Consider the following 19,985-nt stretch of genomic DNA (forward strand, 5'->3'; position numbering starts at 1 on the left):
TGCCCTACGCTGTACATATCCGGCATGAATCACTGAAAGGTTTGGGAAGCTTTGTTTCGTGAAAGGCTGGCAGAGGGTGTGGCCTCTGGGTATTCACACGTCACAGTACCCAGGAAGTAAACAATGGAAAATGCGAAATCTCCAACGAGGCGTTTTGGGGCAGCATAGACTGTGTTAGAGTGTTACTCGCTACAGGGTGTACTTTGAAGGTTTGTGACTCTGCAGACCGTTCACATGCATAAAAACCTTCATAACACACAAGGGGACGGGTACTAACCGGAAAAGCATGACATGGGTCCTTTAAGAGACTAAAGGTTAAAATCTTAAAACCTCACTTAAGACCTTTAACTATGATTGCCATGATTTGCGTCTGAAGTTATTCTCCTTTTCTGAGTCACAATTTCGTCAAATATAAACATAGAGACACGATAAACACATTTAAATGTTAAGTTTGACTTACACTTTAAATAGGGGGTCTTTATCTCCGATGTCCATGGCGAAAGACATCTGTCAATCCGTTTGGAAACCGTAGGAAAAAATACATTCCTGAAACTCCGGAACTTGCCTTAGAAATATTAAATTGTTACGTTTTCTTCAGTTTCAAACTAGTTCAGTGATAGTTGTATTGACACCTTTTCATGTATTCTTAACACAAAGTGCTCATAACATATTCAGCCTACTTTTAAGTAAAGATATAAAGGCAACAAACAAAAAAAGTCTGGCCCCACGGCTTAAAGACTACACAGTACACACTATTCTTCCTGCTTACATCTCCCAAAGCAAAATAGTTGTAATGGCGATGAAAAACGTACTTATCTACTTCTCTGTATAAATAATTCAAAGATGTGATTAGGTGATGCAAATGTTAAGTATTTTTGAAAAGGCATGTGTATGTTGCAATACAGGCTGTTCAGTAAATGTATTCTAATGCAACTATTGAAAAAAATGCTCTTTAACACGGTGTAAATATCCAATGTGGCTATAAATACACCCGGGTGCAAATAGCCTTGTTTACTATAGTCAGCCGGGTGCAAAAAACATCCGCTTCAAATCTTCTGTCAACAGAGACATTATTTCAGCAATAGGTAGAGGCTACCTTTCCTGCAATTAGTGAACCTTAATGGCACACACACAGCCTCACGCTGCACCTGAATGCATCCATGTGTGCTGAAGCAAAAGCTCATACAAGGTTCAACTTGGAAAACACGTTTATTCACTTTTACCAGTGCAGTTGAATGACAAAACAAAACTTCAACAGAAAGAGACAAACATGAAATAGCACTGCATTACACAAGTCAAGATCAGTTAAGGTCGCAACACCTCGCAAACAAACAACACTATTTTCAGAGGATTTGTCTGAATATCTGCATTCGGATACAAGGCTTTGTACATGCTTATGGTGTTATCCTACAAGCAGAGAGGGAACAGAAATAAGTCCTCGTGGTCTTTGTATGTGGCCAGTTGTTTTGATACACTGCCACCTGCTGGTTAAAAGGAAAACATACAGCAACTGGATCAGGAATATATTTTATACATTTTCAAGCCTTGACTGTAGTACCATATCTGGTATTTCGTATCAAGCCTGACTTATATTCAAACCGTAGAACATTTTTATCCCGCTTTTGCTTAAATTTGAGCTCTTGCTATGTGTTTTGGACGTCACGTAATCTAAAAAAACGATGTCATTTTTTACACTGGAATTCAAAATACAATGTTAAACAATGTGACACCTATTCTCATCTGAACTTGGATGTTGCCTAAATGTAACACATCAGTTACAGTTTGCATTTAAATATTTATAAAAAAAGTAAAATAAACTTAATAGGTAAGAAAAACCGAACGACCAACTTGAAATATAATTCCAGAAACTATACGTGTGTGTGTGCGTGTGTGTGTGCGTGTGTGTGTGTGTGTGTGTGTGTGTGTGTGTGTGTGTGTGTGTGTGTGTGTGTGTGTGTGTGTGTGTGAGAAAGCGAAGTCTACAATACACTGTATATGCTGTAAATGTCCAGCCAATTCAGCAGATATGAGCAAATTAACACTGCGTACAAGTCTGGAGTGGAGATACAATCGTACACAATGTGTGTGTGGTGTTTAGGACTCGTCTCCGTCGGCACTATCTCCGTCGTCCTCTCCTTCCTCAGGCTCATCATCGTCATCATCCCTGCCTCTGTTTTTCATCTGTACAACAGGAAAATGTGATTCAAAAAAGTAATTCTTAACATACAGTATAAGCTCTCCCTCCCTCCCTCTCTTTCTTCATCCCCCGCTCCTCACCTCATCTTCATCGTCCAGCAGATCTCCATCGTCATCTGAGTCGTTCATGCCACGTTTCAGGCTGTCACCTTTCTTGCTGGAGCTGGAGGAGTTGAGCGGTGACACCTCGCCCGGCTCTGGTTTGCAGTTCTTCATCTCTGAGTAAATGAAAGGGTGACGGTGGGAATTAGAATAAACACCTTATGGCTGTGTTCATGTGCAATATATAATGTTATATAATGTATTACTGCTATTACTGGATGCTAATTTGCAGTTTTATATTTGTACTCAATTTCTTTTATAATGCTGCCACCATGGACGTGCATTTGTTTTTGTTTATTAACATGTGCTGATTCTACATGTATTATGTCTACTAACTTTATTTTTGCGTTTGTATCGGCATTGCCTCTTTGATATTAATTTCCCCGCTGTGGAACCAACAGTTTTGTCTGATTAGATATTTGTGTGGAATATGAGTTATGGTGGAAACAAACTAAATGTAAACAAGGCTGACAAAAGGAATCTCCTTATTTCTAATAAGTATTGTATTTTATTTTGAAGAACAGCCAATGCTCCTTCTAATGAGAATATCCCAAACAAAAGTGAAAAGTGGAAATGTGAAATTATCATAAGATTTGGAGTTAAAGCCAAAAAACAACCAGATTCTTATCATTTTCTTTCTTGATTTCAAGTGGTAGCTTGAGCCAAATTTGAAGAAAATCCCTTTAGATAACCATCTCTGTGTTAGACAATAATGTAGGTGCAGAGGCATTAAAAGTGAACTGAAGCATCTGTGTCAGTGTTTATGTATAATTTTCTGTATTAAACGCTTGTAAAACTTGCCATTAAATCTCCGAGGCCCACCTGACTTCTTGCTCTGGTCTTTCTCCATGCGCTCTAGGCTCTCCAGCAGGTAGTCTACCTTGTGTTTGATCTGTGTCAACTCTCTCTTGATGGTCTGCAGATCATCTACCTTCACCGCTGGAGGAGAAGCAGTAAAAAAAAGCCATTACAACATTGATGTGTGAGACATATTTGAGCCTTAGAGATAATGGTGGTACATACCGGAGCGGGAGGTCCTCTGGGTGGTCTTGGAGGAGGAGGAGAAGCTGGTTTTGGTTCGCCGGCTGCCTCCGCCGCTCACACTGACCCTCGGACGCTTTGAGGGGATGACGGCCCGGGACAGGGGGGGAGGGGGAGGAGGAGGCACCCGGGACTGGTAGGAGTACATCCTGAAACACAGAGGAGAAATAATTAAAAAGTTGCAACAAAATGCAAAAGTGGATCTGCTTCAATTTAAAAAATGTCCCAATATTTCTGTTCCATTGTGAATGTTATCTTAATTGTGTTATATATTGTATTTGCATGTTTAAAAATAAAACAAAGGGTCAGACAGAAAAAAAGTAATAATAAACAGGTGCAGGTGAGATAGAAACCTACTAAGGGCGTAGGTAAAAACCGAATAAGAAAAATAAATGACTCAAAAATATATTTGACATTATAGCAGCTTACCTATCGTAGTAATCTCTTTGAAAGTCATAGTCCAAATCTCCAGAGGAACTGTGGAGAGGGCAGAGTCAGAGAAGAATGATTAACTACAGCATTCATTGTTGACATGAAACAATACTTTCCGATAAGGAAGTCTGGAGGACTGCAGAGTTTCTGTAATATGTTGTTGAATAACGTGGAAACACACCTGTACATGTCTCCTGCAGAGCGCTTCACTGTCTTCGATCTGTGGGGTTTGGGCTCGCCGGCCAGGTTGATGTCTGAGGGAGGAAAAAGAGGAGTAAGGAGTTGCCAAAGTAAGATGATACTGGTTGTTCACCTGATGGTTTTTTACTTTATTTTGAAAGGCCTCAGCTGTTTAGACCAAAAAAAGCTGTTTTTCTTGGTTTTACTTATTATGTATTGAAATGAGCAGGTATAGCAAATATATGTAAAAGGATTACAGGCTCAAATCTCCAGTATTTACATATTTCAGGATAAATATTTTAGATATTGAAACTATTCTATTATAATTTAAAACAAATTACGATTCTTTTTGTCATTTGTTTTCAGAAAGAAAGTCCAGTACTGATTTCAAGGCTCATTACTGGGCCCACTGACTTTCTATCTCCATCACTGCAGTTCTTTGTTACCCATCAACCCCTCCAGCTCACCTAGCACCTGTCCCACGATCATGCGGCCGTCCTCGCTGACCACGGCGTTACGTGCGTTCCTCTCATTGGCGTACTGGACGAAGGCGTAGCCCTTGTGGATGGAGCAGCCCACCACCTTGCCGTACTTGGAGAAGATGGCCTCCACGTCGGCCTTGGTGACCAGCAGCGTGTTGAGGTTGCCGATGAAGACGCGAGAGTTCAGGGAGCGAGGGTCAGTCTTGTTCGTCACATTGCTACTGGCCATCGGGCTTGGGGTGGGGGGGGGACAAAGGTGGACGAAAAAAGAAAAGAAAAAGGGAGAAAACAAAGAGCCGTGAGATATTGCACTATACATTGTAGATTATCTCTGCAATAAGGTCAATGAGATTTTTGACCTTGTGAAGCTCTTTAACAATGGGCCTTTAATCACAGTCTCTTACGTATTGCATGTTTAAGTGAATGAAAGTCTGCAGAAGTAGATTGTCATTTAAATATTATTAAAATATAAACATTTTTTAAATCAACATTTTGCAGAGACATCTTCATATTGCTGTTTTTTTTGTACAACATATAGTAAAAAAAAAAAAAAAGTACATATAATCTAAAGGTGTGTTAGAGAATAAAAGCATTTTGTAACATTTGAGAAGCTATATTTTTTTAGGGAGGCCTTTTAGCATGTATGTGCTTTAATAATATAAATATTTAATTTCTGTCATTGATTGATAATTTCATCCTAATGACGTTACACTGTATGTTCATTCACTGACATTACTACATGTATCAATTTAAACTTATGATAACAAAAAAGTAATGCAATCATTCATAAACACATGGAAAATTCAACATTGTACCTGCTACTAAACATGTCAACGGGGGTGCTTTTAACATATCATTTACACACACTAAATCTGTGCAAAGGGAGCATCTAGATGTGAGACAGCAGAACAGAGAACAGTGTGATGGGGTCATGAAGCAACCAGCACTCACTCCATCATGTCTGTACTCGGGCTGCTGGAGGTCTGCCTGCCTGTCTGACTCTGTTGGAGAGAAGAGGGTTGTCGAGGAACTTTGAGAAACAGTGACTGTGGGGTTACATCTACTACACCTCCAAAAAGTTGCGTTTTCTTAGAGTTTTATCAAAGCCAAAAAATGCTTTTAACTGGAAGAGGGCTGCTCAGGAGGTGGTAGTGAACATGTTTTTTTTTTTTTTTAAAGCAGGTGGCTATAAAAAAAAAACAACCTGTGGGATACATTTGTTATGACAAAACAAAGTATTGAAGTGAGAAAGCTGTATTTTGCTGTATTTGTGAAAACTGATAACTTCCTTGTTCTGTTTATCTACGTGAGGTAACACGCTACAGTGAACACCACTTTAATGAAGCTCATAATGTCACACACTACAGCTATCCAGGTTATTAGGCTTTTTACGGGCTGTGATTATAGGGATTACAGAAAAATCTGATTATTCATAATATCACCATACATGATAAATACAAATATCCTGGTTACTGCATGATATATGTACAGACATCGAAACTAACTATGCTTTGATTTAGACAGCAGGGAAGCACATGGGGAAACATACTATGACTTTCTAAAAGTGTTACTGCTGTTGCAAACCCTAAAAAGTTATGTAACATTGCAGGGAAGTCTGACATGTATCATACTGACAAATACAATACCACATTGACTGAAAGATAACTACATTCAATGTTTGTTTTATTGAAACTACTGTCTATGAGATGACAAATTAAACATTCCCTAGCCTAGCATTATGATAATCTATTATCATTTCTGATGCAAACATTTCAGAATACATGGAGATGTCCTGATTTTCTCTGTTATGTATCATATTAAATTGAATATCTTGGAGTTTTAGGCCACTAACATTTGTAAAATAAAATATGTAACACTAATTTCAAAGATTGTACCGCCCTATTTCTTACTGTAAGGTGTTTGCTATTGTGTCAAAACCTTGTATGGTAGAAAGGACATTCTTCCCTTTTAGGAAATTGCAAAACTTTGTGGTATTATCATCCAGCAACAGAACATTTGTATACATTTGAAGCCAATGCATTAGAGCACTTGGTTTGACATATCGAAAGCTAACGTACTTGCAGAAATATCTTTGCTTTTTGAGTCAGTTTCTTCAAGGTTAAATGCACTTTTTGTAAGTCCCTTTGGATAATGTCAATGTAATGTAACATGAGTAAACACTGGCTTTGCCCTATTTTGGTGTCCATTTTGTTTTTTGTTAATTCCCCATCAACCGCACACATTTCATGTAATTATCACCCACTTCAGCCATGTCTCACCTGCCAAATCCCCACTCTGCTGCCAGCTGAGCTCAACTGAACCCCCGCAGCGCTCCCCCTCTGGCCGCTAGCAGCTAGCAGCTAGCAGGGATTACATGGCGAACAGCCGGCTCTCCGGCCACGGCTTAATGCTCTGCTCTCCTCTACATGATCTGGCCGGGGTGTTTCTATCGTTTGGCAAGCTGACAGTCGCTACAACACCGAGTGTGTTTAGGACGAGGAGGGGTGCTTAGTGTTTCTAAATCTGTGTGGCATGTTGGGGTTCAAAGGGAATATCCAGGGTTTATATACATGCAAATGATTTTCATGACTGATGCCGAATAAAGCCAGTTAGCCTGTGTGAACGCATTTGTTGGAGAATTTTTGATTTATTCATAAACACACACTAGGTGGACAAATAACAAGAGCATCTTACATGTTTAATATATGTATACTTGTGTAAATATAATATACCATGGTCTTTGTTTGATATTATATATATATATATATTGATGATAATCCACTTTTTTGGAAACTTTACTCCGCAGCTGCAGGATTTTTTTCTAAGAGTGAAAATGTCCATTCGTAATTGTCATTTTTTCCATTTCATGCCTGAAAATGTCTTGTTTTGTGAGTCTTCAACCCAAAGTAATCAATTTAATATGATATACAACAGATCAATAAGGCAAGATTCATCCATATTTGAGGCTGAAAACAGAGTTGACCAACTATTTTGCAGGAAAAATTGCTTTAGATGAATTATACTGCTAACCAGTTTATTAGTGTATCTATTATTTCAGCTCTACTTGCAACATTTTATGATTTGCAATGTCTTTTGTTGGCTACCTGTAAATGAGTTACAACAGTTCACTATTCTTAATATCAATAATTTCCTGTATGTGTAAAACAAGCAGGGAGTCCATCCGTTATATTCCAAACTTATACTTAACAGAACAATATAAGCTTCATAGAAGTGGCGTTTACTGCAGGGTTTTAATATTGGGTTACATTATATTTTTATTCAAAAATTAACAGGCTAAATGCTAACTGTTTGCCTCTCATATTAAGAGTTCATATATGGCATATTTACAGTGTTAGCAGCAATAACTTTTCCTATCCTTTGCCTCATCTGGGCGTTATTGTGTGAAACTTCCTAAGATATATAATGTTGTATCTTTAGTTTCATTTTGATCAGTGATGTGAGCGAGTGTTTGTGCTTGGACTGTGAAACACTGCAACTGCAGCACTCATGTTTGAAGACAGACAAGACAATAAGAGAGAAAGCAGATTGTACAGAGGTGCATGGAGCTGTGTGTATTCTGTGTGCAAGAAAAATTATACAATCTTAACCTTTGACGTTATTGTACCTTAACACAATCTGTATTAGTTATTACTGTTATTTGTTAGTGATTCATTGTATTCAGAAGACATGCTTATTTTTACAGGTACAAACTTACTATCGAGGGTGATAATGATGACATCATTGTTATTATCAAGAGCAGGTATCTTTTTTTCTGTGTGGGTAATAGACCAGATTTGAATCCATCAATTGACATGCAAAAAAAGAGATTACATTACATAGCAAAGGCAGGATTATTTAGCCTTTGTCAGAGCCAGGGCTGGATTCAGGAGGAAGTGTTATTCAATATTAGCTCAAAATCTGGTCTCTTATCATCAACACGGTTATGCATTAGGTTATTATAAACTGGGGACATGTGGAAGCTCATGTATAAAGCAACTAGAGTCAAAAGCAGCTGATTGTCTACTTTCACAGCACAACAAAAAAACACTACATGCTACTTGCTCTAGGAAAATCCAAAAGGGGGAGAAATGGTCTGAATCACAAAGCGGTGAAAACAAAAGTGGAATTTTAAAAAAGTGATGCAAAAGTTGTGGTGAAAAAATAAAACCAAAAAAAAAAGTTGAGACCAACTTACGATTTGCCGCTGTTCAAAAAAGAGGCTTCAAAAACTAAACAGGGAGAAACAAAAACGTGATATTAGAAAAGAGGCCATTCAAAAAAGTATCTTGAAGTATTATTTCCACAAGCAGGGAGGGGAAACTTGTGGGAAAAGTATGGAAATCATACAAATAAATTATGTGCCAAATGTCACTGCCTACAGCACATAGAAAATAAAACAAAATTCTTCTAATTATGAACCGTCAATTCACACCTGTATCCTCAATATAAAAAATGTATCTGAAAAAAATATTATTTTAGGCAGATTCTTTTCAAAAAATGTGTTGAATTAAATAAAAGAAAAAAGTGCATGTTATAAAAATATTTCTGGAAAAGCAGTCAGAGATTTGCAGTCAGACCATTAAAAGATTGAACTTTAGTGGTAAGTATCCCATAAATAATAATCTGAGGTTTATCATTATTAACAATGCTATTCTGGTGTTTAAATTACAATTCCTATTTTACTTAAGTTAAAACATGTAACGTTTGAGCATCCTTTGCAAGCTTAGTTGATGGAACGCATCACGAGGAATTACCTTCATAATCTAGGCTACTTAATTAATATCAACCTAACAATTGGGAAAATATCAGAAACGGGTGACATCAGTTAAATAAGAGAATTTAAGGATGCCTTATGCCCTAATTATAGGGGCCCCAGGAAGGGTTCAGCTACAGAACAGCGCCCCTGGAGACTGGAAGGACTCACACTCAAGGACACTTAAAAAGGACACAGTTGGGCTGGGGTGCAGTAGGGGGTTGAGGTACCACAGGGGTGTAAAATAGGGATCTTCAAGTTTAGGAGGCATCATAAACTGCAATTCTACTCCAATAGTAAGCCTTTGTTGCAAAAATCTGATCAAAAATGTTCACATATCTGTATACAGCTGAACATAATAAGTGGGGGGGGGGAAAGAGCAATTTAGAGGCCTAATTTCAGCTCAATGCAGGCCCCTAACTACATCCAGGGCCTGAGCAAAAAAACTGCTAAGAAATGCTTCTGCAAATAGACTAAAATAAAAATTACCAAATGCACATATTCTGCCACACCAAATGAACCACGGTGTTAATGTTCCTTTTAAAAAAACGCCCCAACTCGGCATTGAGGGGAAAAAACAGCTTGCCTGAAAAATAACATCACTCCTGAGAGGTTTCTCTGCAGAAAATACACTGTCGAAATCACAAAGAAAGGCACGAGTCACTGTCAACGAATGCATATCAAGTTAATGGTGGAGGCAAAACCCAAGACGAGATTAAAAAACCCTTTAAAAACATATTTCCAAGAAAAAGGGCGACCCGTTTTGCAAACTGTCCAGAAAAGACTGCAACAATTTCCCATCCTCGAGATTATGACCACACTCAAGATACACAACGACGCCACACAGCAGCACTGCAAAAAAAACGAGGCTTCGAAATGTTCGATAAAAACCAAAGCAAAAATCTTTTAGTGGTGGGAAGCTAATAAAACTAGTCTCTGCGCAGCTCAATATGCACAACACAAAATGTACGCCACTAAAAGCCAACACAGTCTCAGGAACACCAGCCCTGGAAAAAATGCATTAAAAATGAAAACAAAAAAGTCCCAAAGAGGTTCAGAGTCGAGAAAATTGTTTAAAAAAAATAGGGGAAAAAATGCTCTCGGTTAAAAATACTCACCAGGAGTTTAATACTAAAAATTAGTAAAATTCAACGCTGTTTTTACTTGGGTAGGTAAAGATCCGTTTACGGCTCTGCAGGCTGATAGTATCACCTTGAAACCAGTGGACACGAAATGGCGTCGACTCACACAGAGAACAGACGAAGGGCACCGCCCACTACTGCGTACTCGTCTTTGATTGGATACTCACACCACCCTGTGTGAGTATACTCTTCAGGGATTGGCTGATGCGCTTGCCAGTCCGGCCCACTAAAGAACACGTCATGAACTCGATTGATTTGAATGGCAATACATGAGCTCAAAGACAGTCCACTATTAACTGCATACTGTATATGACCACATGTCATTTTTTATTGTATTTTATAGGTTTATATATTTTATTGTAGTTATTCCTTTTGTTGTAGCTTCCTTTATTTTACCCAAAGACATCATTTTAATTTTTATTATATATTATTTGCAATATCATATAGATTTTAGCTCCTTGTGCCCCTGGAATTAATATTATATTGTTATGCTGAATGTGTTCAAAAGGTTTCACCGTCCGACCAGAAGTTAATTTCTTGTTAAAAAGAGCTATACAAATAGAGCTTTATTATTATTATTATTAATAATAATATTATATTATATTGAGCCCCTTCTTTTTTTCTTAGGTTTAAAAAGTTATTATCTATGTTTTTATGTATTTAACAGAGACAAAGATGCAGTATTCAGACAGGAACACATTTAAATATAATGTGACATTATGTACAATCCTGATATGCTGGACAGTTATACATTGAGCAGATTTCGTTTTTTGAGGCTTTATTTTTGTCAAAATGCTTACGTTGCCCTTGTGTTTTTTAATCAGAATCAGAATTGGTTTTATTATCAAGTAGGTTAACACATACGAGGAATTTGCTTTGGTATAAATGGTGGATACAAAGACACAGAATGAATAAGTACTATTCATACACATTTCAAAACAAATGTTGCATAATTTCTTTAAAATGGATAAATACTGTATTGTGTGCTAAACAAAACTGCGTGGCAACAAAGTCACTTTTAACAACAACGTCATAAATAACAATTACAAACAACTTGGTTCCAACATAGTGACTGAACATCTCTAAAGTGTATCAGCAGGGTCACCACTTCATTTTCCGTGAGAATGGACCTGAGGAGTAAACAAAAGTGGGTTCAGCATGATACATTTAATAGATAAAGATGGTAAGAAACAGAGTATTTTAAGTACCTGTGATGTCAGTGATCTTCCTGCGGTTTCGAGGCAAACTGGAATCCAGTCTCAGGTTGAAATCAGGTGTTTTCAGAACTTCCTCCAGCTTACACTGCTCTTCATTTTCCTGTTTGATCAACATACACCGGGTTAACAACAGTCGTGTAAAGTACTTTTACTCAAGTACTGTACTTAAGTTACATTTGATGCTACTTTATACTTCTACTCCACTACACTTACAAGGGAAATTAGGAAACTACATTTATCTTTATTTTTAACAAAATGCATCTCTAAAAATTAAACTGGAGGACTAACTCTTTAACTCACAAAAGATTAAAAAATATAGTTTACAAAAGTCAATCAGAACTGTGCTTGTCTACAACAGTAAAATGCTACTTGATGCAACAATATTATCTAGAAATGTCACATATATAAGTATATTCACAAATAAAGCACAATGATTACTTTTTATACTTTAAGTACATTTAGCTGATAATACTTTTGTACTTTCACTTTAGTAAGAATTGGAATGCAGGACTTTTAACAGTATTTTGACAATAATACCAACGTAACTAAGTAAAGCACCTGAACACTTATTTCGCCACTGTTTGACAAAACCAGTTTGAAAAGTGCTTCACTTTTAAAGCGTGTGAAATAAAAACCTCTGCTGGAGTTTGAAGGCGTTTCCTCCGGCCTACAGGCGTGCTAGGGCCTGGGCTCTCTGATCCACCTTTCTGGCATTCCCTCTCTCGCTGCATGCGGACGGCCTGTCTTGTACTCCTGTACTCCAAGGAAAAGTTGCTGATGGTTTTACAGAAGTCCTCCGCCTTCGTGTCTCTCACCATAGCTCGGGAGTAGCCCAGGAATAGGAGGAAAGAGTGGAACCTGAGGTACACAGAACGTATTACTGAACAACAGCAGGAAGTAAAACAAAGACAGAGCATGGCTATGTCTACAAAATGTACTCTTGGTTAATTAAGGTGAAATCTACAAATGCAAAGAGACAAATTGTCGTAAACTAAAATCCCAAATGTGTATTGTAGATGCTTTCTTTTCTGAAATGGGAGCAAACCAGCTCAAACTCTTATAATATATTTAGATTCCAAAATGCTCTTAGCAGCAAAAATGTTTTTAAAAAAGTACTCGCAACACACCTGTTGATGACCCGCCGATGGACGGCCTTCAGGACCTTCAGCCTTTCCTCGCACTCTTTAAAGATCTTTGGCAGCCGGTGACGAAGCGAGCCCTCCGAGGCCAAAGCATCACTTCCTCCTCCTCTCTTATTCTCATTTCTATCTTTTGTCTTCTTCTCTGCCATGTCTAAAATCTTTAGCTGTTCCCATGATGCTTTGCACAGGGCCTCCAGCTGGGAGAGGTTGGACTGCACTAGGGAGTAGTCGAACTGCAGAGAAGAACAAAGGGGAACGTTTGAGATACTTGCACTTGATTATTTCCATGTTATTCTACTTTGTACTTACCCAACTTCAAGTCAGTGGTAAATGGTGTACTTTTACTCAACTACATGTATGTAATACCTTTAGTTACTTTATAGATTTTGATAAATGATGTGAAATATAATCAACACTTAAATCAGACTTTAGTTACACCTGGAGAAAATTCACAAACTACCCTGCAGTACAGTATGCAAAGTCATTCAAACTAGCTGCACCAGCTTTGAGAACACTTTAATGCATCAATAATTATAATCAAAACATATCATATATATATCATTCTGAAATGGACCAATCTGCACAATGGCTACTTTTGCTTTTGGTACTTTAATTATATGTTGATGCTAATACTTTTGTACTTGAGTAACATTTTGATTGCAGGTCTTGTACTTGGAACAGAGTATTCCTACACTGGCACTTCTCCCACCTCTGCACACAGGAGATACACACACACACACACACACACACACACACACACACACACACACACACACACACACACACACACACACACACACACACACACACACACACACACACACACACACACACACACACACACACACACACACACACACACACAAACACACACACACAAACACACACACACACACACACACACACACACACACACACACACACACACACACACACACACACACACACACACACACACACACACACACACACACACACACACACACACACACACACACACACACACACACACACACACACACACACACAGGCCCAAATACGCACCTTGCCAGCTTTAGTAACAGCAGTGATGTCCGAGTAGAGGTCAGAGGATTGTGGGTAAAGTTGCAACAGTAACACGCAGACGTGAAGCAGAAGAGGTTGGCGAGTGTACGTGTCCCTCACCTGGGAAAGCTTCCCCAGGTAACTCAGCTCAAAACCACGGGCCTTAGGATATGAAAATAAGTTGTGAGAATTTTACAATTACAAGTGGATTAAAGACGAAAAACAAAAATTGGAGCCACCCACCTTGCATCCGTTGAGAAAGTTTCCAATCGCTAACACGGTTGCTAGAATACATCTGAAGGTCTGGCTGGCTGCAAGCTGATCCATGGCCAGCTTCAGATGGAAGAGAGGCTCAGCAACGTCCTGTCACGATACGCACAATGTGATGATTCAGACAGAGTAGGTGGTGTGTTTTGATGCCTATTGGGATTAACATTGTCATGATGATATTGTCGATGATGTATCAAGTGTAGGTGGCTCCATTGTAGTATGCCAATCTCTGAACCAATCGTCTATCATCGCAGTGACACAGGTAAGCATCAGGGTGGCAAAAGCCAATATTTCAACGGGTTCCAGCTTAGTCATCATACCTGTGCCAAGGCGTACTTCCCTGTGTGCCAGTCATTTTTCATAGTCCAATAATCAACTTGAGATAGAAGAATAAAGTTTGTCTTAATACCCATTGGCCATTGTTTGACGACAATTAAAGGTGGGGTAGGTAAGTTTCAGAAACCGGCTCGAGATACACTTTTTGTTATATTCCATGGAATGCTCTTAACATCCCGATAGCAATGAATATCTGAAGTGCTTTGACAAAAAATCCATAGAAAAACGTCATCTGTAGAAGCCGTAATACTGTAAAAAGTACAACCTGCCGGCCTACCTGCCTGTCAGCCTTCCATCGGGGCACAAACTTATCTCGTGCCCTCATTGGTCATGTGCGCGTTCCTGTGTGTTGGAGGAGGGGCTCTGTGAGGAAGTGGCAGATTTTCTCCGGTTGTGTATTTTCAAATTCTAGCGATCTCGAGCCGGTTTCTCAAACTTACCTACCCCACCTTTAAGCATAGAATTGGCATAGATTGGGCAACTATATAACCACATTATTTCATACGTGGTCAGTTTGCTAGCTAATTATAAGCTAAATTGTTATCAAACAATGGCCACTGGGTAGCGAGATTGCATTTCGGCCAATGCCTTCTGCCGATTTTTTCTCCAAAGTGTCTTTTAAGCTTAACTCAACCAAAGCCAACTCCAATGTGATTCCAATCAGATCCATAATTAGTTTACAGAGAGTACATCATGCTAACTACCTAGATCTTGATACATTTTCAAACATAAATGCAAGAGTGTTTTCATGATGGGATTGAAAAACGACTATCTCTTAACAAAAAGCTTTTGTTTTGTACATTTGAAGTGTCAAAACTAATTTCTGTCCCATGCTCATTTCCCTTTTACTTACCCTTTCTAACGAGTCGTAGTCCAGCGCAAAGGCCCACAGCTGAAGCCTGGAGTTCAGATGTGGTATTTCCCCCAAAGTGAGCAGGCAGAGCTCGGCGGGGGCCAGAGGCGAGTGGGGGTTCAGGGCCTTGGCCTCCTTGATCAGACTCAGCTCCTCTTCTGTTGGGATTAGCTCTTTAAGCCGCTGTATCAGAAGGGAATGTGGAAAAAGATTATAAACCATACTGCAGGACTATTCAGGACGCAGCTCAGGTTTCATTTAGCCGTTATAAATGTATGGTGAGGGCAACAAATAGCCTATCCAACTTTAAAGGTTAAACAAAATGCCGAAGCTCAAATTCTGCAGGACATGACCTCTACTGTACTGTTTACCTGAACGTCGTCTCCGTCCAGCACACTGCTGTCCATGCTGTAGATGGCAGGGGGGAGGAGGCGGGGAGGGGGGAGGCTGCTCAGAGCGATGGTTATGATGTTACTTCTCTTCATCCCCAACACTGAAACTGATGGCTGCTTCTGTGTTAGGGTATACAAAAAGACAAGAGACAGATGTAAAGATACTGTACTATACATACATCATGTTAAAATTTATTTTAGGGTTGCATTTTGCACCCCGTGCTTTAATACCTTTAATTCAATTTAATTGTAATACATGTCTACTGAGTCACTATCTATTTCAAAACACATTGGGGATTTACCCATGGCCTACTGATTATAAAGCCCTTGCATTTTCAGCATTACTGTAGACTGTATATAGGCTTTAAGAGTATTACAGACAACATTCCTGGGGAAATTATCTTTTTAACTCGGACAATGAACCAATAGCGGCCATCGGTGCTGCCAAACAAAACGGTGGTCTTTGTGATCATAACCATATCAGTTTTGCCACTTCAACCTTCAATCTTAAGACTGATAATTGAGGCAGAACCTTAGTAAATGGGGCAAAACTGTGGTTGCTTTTACTTTATTCCGAAAAACAAATACTGCAAAATGTAGAAAACATGTTTGTTAGCCCAATCCCGCTTTATTCCTGAGACATTATCCCGTCTAAAGGATCTTACCTGCCTCCCAAAAGCCACATTAAAAGCGTTGCTGCTGCCCTTAGATTCAAACAGGTACTCCAGTCGGTTTGTATCCAAATGCACCGGCTCGAGCCCGGCCCAAATAGTCTGAGTCCCAAAGCGCGTCATCCTGGGAAGTGGAGCTAAACTCGGCAGTTCCCTCCAGTGGAGCTTCAAGGTACGAGATTTGGTGGATGCACCTTTATGGGAGGGCAAGGTCAAAGGTGGAGGAGGGGGAGGAAGAGGAGGGGGTGCTGGAGGGGCTTGGAGGCAACCCGTCGATAATTCATTGGTGGAATTGGATCCCTCGTCTTCGGTACTGTCTTCCTCGTCCCAGAGGTCTGAGAAATCCAAGGTGTTGAGGCAAAGACGTGCAGCTGGTTTTCCGAATGAACCCCAGGATTGGTCGAAATCCAATGTCAGGGGGTTATCCTTGGTTTGGTCTGATTCCTTCATTGGTCTTTCAACGCTGTCTGTGACTACAAGAAAAGTTCTGTTGATATAGTCAAACCAGGGTATGACTCCTGTTTTGTGCTTGAGGAAGAAGTAGTCTCCTTCCTCATTTTAGATAAAAACAAGGCCTTTTTGGATCAGATGACTTTTCTTCGTCGTTATGTTCCACACAGCAGCTCTTCCTCTCACTGTGCGAACAGTACTCCCCTCAGACGTTGTGTATCTGCATCTGAATGTCTGTGGATGCTCAGTTTCACTTGTTGACCACAGAAGCGCATAACTCACGCACGACCAAATCACAATCTTCGAACCACCTTCGGGTGTTCTCGCTGCACCGTACCCTGCAATTGCCTCGGCTGCAGTGATTGTCCTTTAGGGGCGAGCCAAATCTGCCGCTTTGATCCAAACATCCATTGTGACCTCGGTCCATGGGAAATAATTCATGTCAGTTAAATCCAAAGAACGCTTTTCTGTAGCACTTCTGCAATATCCAAATCATGTTCTTTCACCGTCATCTCTTTCTGATCCTGGTTCTGTGACAGGGAGTGGATTTTGGAACGCAAAAAGAGAGAGAGAAGTACATTTGTCCGTTGGAGCATCAGTCTTGGTTTATTTGAGTTGCACCCTTTCCCTTAATTTCCTTATCGAGCCTGCATCTCCTGTTTGTATTGCTACTTGTGTATACACAGACGTCTCTATCTGCCTCTGAAGATCTGTCCCTTCCCTCCTCTCCTGCCTCCCCCTTCTCCCCTGGGAACGCATAAAAGAGCACGATTGCCCAAATTCTCCCCTGCATGCATCCCATGTTTTTATTACATGATCCCTTTGAGGATGACACATCAGCATGCAGTAATGCATTCATCAAAGCTGCCTTGACGGAAAAAAGTATACTAAATTGGTCATTATGCAACATTGAGGACATTTTCTTCTAGTAAAGCATTAGCAGAGTAGCGATTGCAATATATCCAAGCATAACTGGGCGAAACAATGTAAGGGAAAACGTCAGGGTGTCTGCTGAATCACATGCAGTGTTCAGTTATGTTCACAGGGGTCATTTGCATGGTCCACATGCAGCCATAATGAGGATCCCTCCCTCGGACATTAGGTGGCCCCTAATTACACGTAATCTTGTTGAGTGCAGCAGCAGGGCTCATGGGACATTGAGGCCAAGCTCCTATTTACATTCATGTATATGTACATTGAATACTGTTTTACAAACTGGTCGTTTCTTTGTGCCACAAACCTGAAACCAATAGAACAGCTGTACAAGAGAGCTATCAAGGTGTTTGACAGAAAGCCACATTCATTCCACCACGGTACCATCCTAGAAAAACACAATTTCTTGAGTTTTGACAATTTTAAGTCTTTTAAAATGTCACAGTCTGCTTTCTCACTCACCTATTTTCTGCATTAACTTTCCTTAGTCACCTGGTAGTCACACCCTGTCTCTCTCTCACTCTGTTGCACCCATCAGCTCCATTAGTATTTAGGCCCACTTCACTTTCACCTCAGTGCCAGATCGTACTTTGCAGCATGCCAGTCTTTCCCGCATTACCCTTCAGATTGCTCTCCCGGTTTCGACCCTGCCTGTCCCTGACCAGCCTGCCTCGCCTGCTCCCTGACCCGTGCTGTACCTGCGACTCCCGTCCTGCTTTCTCCTGGAACCCTCGCCTGTCCCCGACCAGCCCTTTGCCTACTATCAGCCTATTGCCTTCAATAAAGCTGATTACCGACTATCCCTGGTTTCCCGTGTTCTGCATTTTGGTCCTCAGCTCGTTTGTGACATAAAATGCGCTTTTTTTTATAAATGTTTACATGGACTGCCCCCCCCCCCCCCTTAAGAGAATTCATCCACTAAAAACACACTGGACGCTGCACTAGGTCAGAAACCAGAGGAGACTGTGAAGTCCACCGTAGAAGGACCACTTTTGGACAAAATGGCCTCTCCATTAAAGGCAGCTCGTTGTGGAATAGCCTCCCTGAGACACGGGATTGTCCCACTCTCAATAGCTTCAAAGGTCAACTCAAAGAATGGTGGTGTCTCCTCTTGCACTTTATATGTCGTAGCTGCTACATTGTACTGCCATGTGGTTAATGCTTGTATATGCTGCTCATGCTCTTTCTGCATATCATGTATTTATTTTTGCCATGTATATAACTGTTCATAAATGTTGTATGTGAGGGACTACGGATGGAAATTAGCTAAATGCTAAAATCCGGCTCATTTAAACTTGAAAGCATTATTTTGTTTTAAAGTGTTCATCAATGTGCACGTTCAAATAAACGATTACATGAAGATGTATCAACAGTACTTCCAAGCATGCTTCAAAAAAGGAATTCAAAAAGTATATTTCAGCCAACATGTTCTTCAATTCATTGCAAACGATGAGTGTATGAATGAGATTTAATTCAATTGTAACCACACAATTCCCACCTTTAAATGTGAACTATTTTACTCTCATCAACTTAACTTCTAATTTTCTTGAAAGACAATGACATACCAGTGTACACATTCATCGTAAGAATGCAGTGGTGGTTTTGGGCGGGGAAGGTATGTACGTGGGCCGCCTCCTTTGGACCTGATGATTGGTGGGTTCACAAAACCACTTTCAGATCATGGACCTGGGGCGAGAACGCTGACAAAAGAAGACAAACAAGTTGAGCATTTCAGTAGTCGGTTATGCAAGTCTGGAATTTAAGCTGTAACGCAGTATTAACTTACATGATACTCATCTAAAGGTTACTAAATATAAACAGTTTAGTTGTGTCCCATAGCAGAATAATCAAATTATGATGGTATGATTTATAATTGATACTGTTTGCCTGCAGTAAATAAATATGTATTAGAGTTCCCCTGTTCTACATTTTGGATCAATTATTTTCTGTTTGTATACTGTCTAAAAAAACTTTAAACGTGTTTTAGTTATAGTTTTTTGTTGCGAGAAACATCACATAAAGCCATGCATGCATCCCAAATTGGGAAATTGTTTTGTCACAGCAGCAGTCAATGTACAAGAATTTCAACATTTCTTAAAAATGGAATAACATACAAATACAGCAGCAGTAAATGCACACGAATTTCAACATTTCCTAAAGATTGAATAGAATACAAATAAACATAAAACAATATACATGTTCTCAGTAGAAAATACATATATAATTGTAGTAGTAGTAATGTTTACCACTTTTGTTCAAGTTAAAGAATACACAGTCACTGCCTGAATATAGGACTGCATGCATTCAGTATCCTCCTACTGACTTTTTTTAAAACATCGTCTTTTATTT

General features: G+C 39.6%; 2 protein-coding genes across 3 annotated transcripts; both read right to left on the minus strand.

Moving 5' to 3' along the window:
- Window positions 1-1,190: 1,190 nt before the first annotated feature.
- LOC117463655 (heterogeneous nuclear ribonucleoprotein C) lies at window positions 1,191-10,431 on the minus strand. 2 transcript variants are annotated; one of them, XM_034106012.2, is made up of 11 exons: window positions 10,305-10,431; window positions 8,629-8,662; window positions 8,149-8,205; window positions 5,385-5,434; window positions 4,419-4,666; window positions 3,953-4,025; window positions 3,769-3,816; window positions 3,322-3,488; window positions 3,121-3,237; window positions 2,278-2,414; window positions 1,191-2,181 (listed from the first exon to the last, which is right to left on the minus strand). In XM_034106012.2, the coding sequence occupies exons 3-11, from the start codon at window positions 8,173-8,175 to the stop codon at window positions 2,095-2,097; spliced, it is 954 nt and encodes a 317-aa protein (XP_033961903.1). In that variant the 5' UTR covers window positions 8,176-8,205; window positions 8,629-8,662; window positions 10,305-10,431; the 3' UTR covers window positions 1,191-2,094. The 2 variants fall into 2 exon arrangements, with proteins under 2 accessions (XP_033961903.1, XP_033961902.1); XM_034106011.1 differs by having other exon boundaries at window positions 3,100-3,237; window positions 10,305-10,430.
- Window positions 10,432-11,114: 683 nt separating this feature from the next.
- Window positions 11,115-16,703, minus strand: LOC117464030 (FH1/FH2 domain-containing protein 1). Its single transcript, XM_034106559.1, has 9 exons — window positions 16,248-16,703; window positions 15,562-15,702; window positions 15,191-15,373; window positions 13,975-14,094; window positions 13,732-13,893; window positions 12,673-12,920; window positions 12,181-12,403; window positions 11,537-11,645; window positions 11,115-11,458 (listed from the first exon to the last, which is right to left on the minus strand). The coding sequence occupies exons 1-9, from the start codon at window positions 16,701-16,703 to the stop codon at window positions 11,430-11,432; spliced, it is 1,671 nt and encodes a 556-aa protein (XP_033962450.1). The 3' UTR covers window positions 11,115-11,429.
- Between the last annotated feature and the right edge of the window lie 3,282 nt (window positions 16,704-19,985).

Source organism: Pseudochaenichthys georgianus, chromosome 18 (assembly GCF_902827115.2).
Source record: "Pseudochaenichthys georgianus chromosome 18, fPseGeo1.2, whole genome shotgun sequence".
NCBI lineage: Eukaryota > Metazoa > Chordata > Actinopteri > Perciformes > Channichthyidae > Pseudochaenichthys > Pseudochaenichthys georgianus.